The 5,502-nt window shown below is 39.1% G+C and overlaps 1 protein-coding gene across 1 annotated transcript; it reads right to left on the bottom strand.

The window, feature by feature from the left end:
* Positions 1-1,999: 1,999 nt before the first annotated feature.
* On the bottom strand, positions 2,000-5,245 carry DNAJC19 (DnaJ (Hsp40) homolog, subfamily C, member 19). Its single transcript, XM_009895305.1, has 5 exons — positions 5,203-5,245; positions 4,851-4,924; positions 4,412-4,488; positions 3,369-3,439; positions 2,000-2,070 (listed from the first exon to the last, which is right to left on the bottom strand). Exons 1-5 carry the CDS (start codon positions 5,243-5,245, stop codon positions 2,000-2,002), a joined length of 336 nt encoding a protein of 111 aa, XP_009893607.1.
* Between the last annotated feature and the right edge of the window lie 257 nt (positions 5,246-5,502).

Genomic DNA, 5,502 nt, shown 5'->3' with positions numbered 1-5,502 from the left:
TCTGTTGACTGTTTCTATCAGAAAGTTAAATTACTATTGACTTCAAGGTTTTCAAGCTGTTAACACTAACAATTGAAACTTACCTGCAAGGCAGCTTGAACCTGTAACTCTTTTAGAAGAGTTTTCTAACACACTAATCTTCCATTCTTTAAGCTGATGATGTAAAACATCAGTTAACAAGTCTAAAGACAGATGACTTCTCTTGGAGAATCACCTAACCTGACTAACATATATAGGAATTAATGCAGATGTAGTTTTTGATTGAGATGTTGGAAGCAGGACACACTAACCCATCTCTTTAGGCACATGAGCAGGAGCGATGGGGCAGAAAACACAGGTGGGGGAAAACATGGGGGTAGCAAGGCAATGTTGGAAGAAGTCAGAGCACAGTGATGGTGCTGAAGTTGTGCTGACCTGAAGAAGAAAAAAATCTCTTACCTGTTTTGTCAGAAGTAAGGACAAAAACAAGTATTCTGAACCACCTGTGACTCCAGCTGCTACACCTGATACAGCTACAGAAGAGCTGTACCAACTAGGTTTGGGTATGTACTGCATTTAAGGAGATGTGCAGTTAATACAACTTAAGTTGTGATATTTATTGACAATGTTCCCTCCTGGAGAACAAACAGTTAAATTGTAACTCTGAAGTGTGCACAAGCATCACAACTGATAAGGCAGCTGCAAGAGTGGAAAAAATTTAAGGGGGGGAAACTATGTTTAAAAAGTATTATTACTTAAGTACAGTAACGTTCTCTGTTGGGCTTGAACTGGGCGTACTCTGAACTGCTGTATAGCAATGGTCCAGCTGGCTTTTTCACCCCACTTCAAATTCTGTAGTAAAGCAAAGTTATCCCTCTCGCTATAGGTTCTAAACATTTCTATTTCATACTCATGTTACTGATTTGCTCCTCTTTTCTGAAGGCATGGAACTCTTCCTTGCTGCTGTTCTGGTAATACTAAATAGCCTACAACTAGTCTACAGAAACGCAGCGACATAGTGGCCAGCATTCAGGCAGACGTAATACCACCGACAGCAGTACTCTCGCGTAGATGCTTGTCAGTTCTGGAAAAATGAAAGCTCTGAAATCCACTGTATTTATAAGGAGATGGGTGTTAACTCTTACATACGCTTTACCGCAGTTGCAGGAAGACTGGCAAGATTCTTGAAGTCTGACAGAACTGGGCCCTAATTCAGATACTCGCAACGACATCTGCTGGGGTACCTTTGGCTTCAGGCAGCATGATAAATCCAGCGCAGGTATCTTCAGTGGCTTACGTAAGGAGTTGCTGTTTCCTAATTACTATGAAGGCAAACCTTATGTGAATTCTAACTTTGGAGTGTTAAGATAATGTATAAAACTATAGTACTTACATTACAAATCTGCTATTTATTAAATGCTATAAAATCCATTAAAAATTTAAAGTTACTGAAACATCCAGGACATGCCAGACCCATCAGGAACACTTAAGCTCAACCAACCTTGTTTTTCACAAGGCAAAGACAACTGAGCACATTGTTTCCTATACTTTATTTCTTTACTCAGAGACAACCACACAACTGTCCCAATTCTTACCGTCAAATAAATCCTCGTGCTTCTTTCCACCCCCTCCCCAAACTGGTTCACCACGCTAGCTTTGGCATAAGAGCAGCAGCATGAATTTTAAACATGGCTAGTTTAACAAAAATTAGGTAACAGTATTAAGTCTACCTGTATGTGGTAACATGCATTGGCCAAACCAAGTTTTTACTCTTTTACAAAAGTACTTCTGAGTGGCAGATTTTGCTGCTTATAATAAAGAACAGCTATGAAAAAAACTGGAAGCCTCACTCCCTCACACGTTTCCCGGAAAGTGACTAACATGAGGAAGGAAGTACCTCCCTAGATTCGTATTTCCAGCTTCATTTATATTAACTCAAAGATTGACATTAGAACTTTTTTTATGCCATTTATCAAAAATAATCATTTGTGTGGACAAACCCTCTGATTTTCTCACTCATTCATTTTTTAGCTTGGTCTTCCAGTAAATCTTTAGCTTCATTGATTTTGGCTGCTACATATGGAGAGCCACCTAGAAGGAAGATAACCTCAAGTCACATCAGATGAAAAAATATATTATTGTTAATAATGCCACAGGAAAAAAAGTGTAAGCATGGTCTGAAAGTTATTCAAGTTAAAGAACAAACTGCGTTATGACTGAAGCCGTGTTAGTTTACACATAGAGTCACCGCAGTAGCTAAATGTGCTGCCAGCTCACTCCTGTTCAGTTGCTTTTAATTTAGTGGAGTGTTTTTTTCCTCCAGTTTTATCAGTCATAAATGAACTGGTCACTAATGACTTAGCATAAAGTTTGTTGTGAATACAGAAGCATTAAACTAACAAGTCTGCAGATAAACCTTCCCCCTCCATTCAAGGCCAGCATATGAACTGCTGCTGTACCAACAGACTAGTGCAGTTTTTAATCCTGACAGACAAGTAACTTACAAAGATACTGAAGCAGAATCCACAATGCAAACGCCCTGAAATTATAACTGACTGTGAAGGGCAAAGATCTGTAGTGTGTATTTGCAGCATGTATACCATTTACTAGTACTAGAATTACTCTATTGAAGCTTAATTGAACTTATTTAGGTCATGTAAAATATACTCCCAACAGTCTTTTAGGTTCCGCATATATTCAGTAAAGTTCATTTTTAAGTTAACTTCTGCTAGATACCATCTATGAAAGGCATATCCTAAGGATTATTTTGGATTTTGGTGCACAAAGTAAAGTAATGAAGTTCAGCACTCAGTTTGAAGGAAGCCATTTCACCTTTTACGTGACGACTTAAAAATTAAATGCCAAACACTAACACATGACTCCGACTTACTGAAGTGAATAGAATTTAGACCAGGTACAGACACTTTAATTTATTAACTTTAGGCATCACTAGATTCTGAGCCTTCAGAGTAACACTAACAAGTATTTCATAGTTCAGTGTCTTCAGCAGATGCAGAAGGCTCAATACCTGCCATTTATTGCGCATTCCCAATGCACTGAAATGAACTCAAATGCACATGGTACATAAAGTGCACAAATATACTCTGGTCTTTCATCTAAAATTAAGGTGATTTTAAGTCTCATTTTAACAAACCATATTTTAATCTGATATGCACAGAAGATGACAGAGCAAGTAGCAAGCTGACCTGCTGCATCTGTTCCAAAACCATAAGGACTGAGGTACCCTAATATTTGTTTTCACTCAAGAGTTTTCTGGGAATTTTTTAGGAACTGAGGTAGTTATACGTCAGTCACTTCTTCCCCATGCAGTTCTATTAATCTGTGTTAAAAACATGTATTAATTAATCAACGTGACTTAATTTACTTACCTTTATCTGGATGATTCAGAAGCATGATGCGTCTATGAGCTTCTCTAATTTTACTTCTGTTGGCTGTAGGGCTTTAAAAGAGAGAGAGAAAAACTGACTTACAGGAACCTCTTAAAATCCCCCAAATCCTTAAAGGATGTCTTAGAACAAGCAAGCACTTTGTCTTATCCATCAACTCTTTGGCTTACATGTGTTTTTCTTTTCCTATTACTGATGTGTAGCATGTAAGTCCTGGAGAGGGCTTCTAAGGTTTTCCCAAAATACTGTAGTCTGAAGAAAACACGCTATAGCAGTCGAATATGGTGGAGGACATTCAGACGGTTGAAAACAAACCTAACTATGTTGTAACATTTTTACTGGGACAGCTTCCTAAAGGCTTGAAGAACACAGTAAAATAAAATTTGCTCTTGATTTATTAAAAACAAAAAAAAAACCCCACAACCAACCAATTGTAGACCAACTTCAGAGTTGGGAGTTGCCTTCAAATAGAATTGGTTCTTACACTGTATCTTACTAGACAAATTTGTGTATTTGTTCTTAAGCCTCTTTAAATTTTGGCAGGGATAGCTACCACACTTATATCTAAGATATTCTAGAATAAGTGATGAATTTACTCCTCGTGCAAGAAGTGGGTTTGCAGCACCTTCACACTGCATCTATCTGAAATTCACCAGCAGCGACAGGAACCACAAGCAAACAGCACAGCCTTGTTCCCCATACTGAGTGAACTCCAAGGCTTCTTGAAAATGGCACATTTACCAGCACCTGTATGTGGCTTTTAAACCTGTGAGGGGTTTGCAGACGTATGGGAGTCCAGCTAGAGTTAGCTTTAAGCAAGCTAATATGTGGCAAAGAATCCCAAATAAGTACAGAAAATCCTGAAAGGCTGATTCATATTGCCTGACTTGGCAACAGCATTCCCAGGGGAATCTGGGCATAGGACAGTCAAGCATTCAGAATTATGTCCTTTTCAAACCAGGCTAGCAACTCGGTTACACTGTAGCCTCCTTTTTACCTTTCATATGTAATAAGTTTCCTTTTACCTCACTCCTAGTATTAAAGCTGCTTCTCGTTTAGTCATTTTGGGTTCAAATCCACCTCTGTAATAACCACTGAAGGCCTGAAAGAGAAAACGTGTTAGTTAAAAAACAACTAATCTGTAAATTTATCAGTTAAAACAACTCACTATTACTTTAGTAGCTGCCGAGCTTTCAGTCTGTAAGAATACAGCAAAAGCTTCTTTTGTACTTGTAGTAAGAAATTCAGCTGAAGTAGAATATAATTATTTAAATGAGTACTTAAACTTCCCAAAACAAGTTCTCTGTTAGTCAGCCAGCATCAGAGACAGTTATTACTGGCAAAATTATGTTTAGTATTAGAAGAAAATAAAGTAACGCTATACAGAGACAATAGTCCATAGTTATTTCACCAAGTAAACTTTTAAATAAAAAGATGCTACTGATAAAAAAAACCCAAACTTACAGATTTTGGTAGATTCTGAAGTGCTTGTTTTACTTGTGGCTCCATTTGCTTCATAGCTTTTACTGCGTAGCGACCTTAAATAAATCAGCGTTCAACAAGGCTAAGTATAAAGTTTCATAAAGATTTAGCAATTCAGTGCAACTAGTAACTTGTGGATTAGAACATGCAATAAACTTTTTGAGAACACAAAGAAGAACGAACTTTGATCTTTTCTTTAATTACAGGTTTCTCAATACAGGCCTTCCCAAGATAGTCCTCTATGAGCTATTAAACTACCGTAAAATTCCTCAGTACTGAGGCAGGCAATAGTCAGTCCAACTGGGTGTTCAGTGTCCTCCCATCATCTACAAACCTGCAAATCCAGCTGCCGCTATGGTCAGGCCAACCGCCACCATTGTACTGGCCTACACAGGGAAGACATAAAATATTCATTTATTAAAGGGAAAGAAAAAAAGCCTACCCGGCAAAATCTACAGCGGCTCGGACCAGCGCGTACGTTGAAAGCAACACGACTGGGGGAAAAGCGGCCATAACGCCAGTTACTTGGGCCTCGCTGCTCCGAGCGCGGCGGGGCCGGGGTCAGGCGCGCCCGGCAGCGGGACCCCCTCCAGCTCTGGGGACCGAGAGAAAGCCAGCCCGGCAGCGTCCGCCC

This window comes from Charadrius vociferus, unplaced genomic scaffold (assembly GCF_000708025.1).
Source record: "Charadrius vociferus isolate BGI_N301 unplaced genomic scaffold, ASM70802v2 scaffold311, whole genome shotgun sequence".
NCBI lineage: Eukaryota > Metazoa > Chordata > Aves > Charadriiformes > Charadriidae > Charadrius > Charadrius vociferus.
Note: the sequence above shows the minus strand (reverse complement) of the source record. Positions and strands in the feature narration are given on the sequence as shown.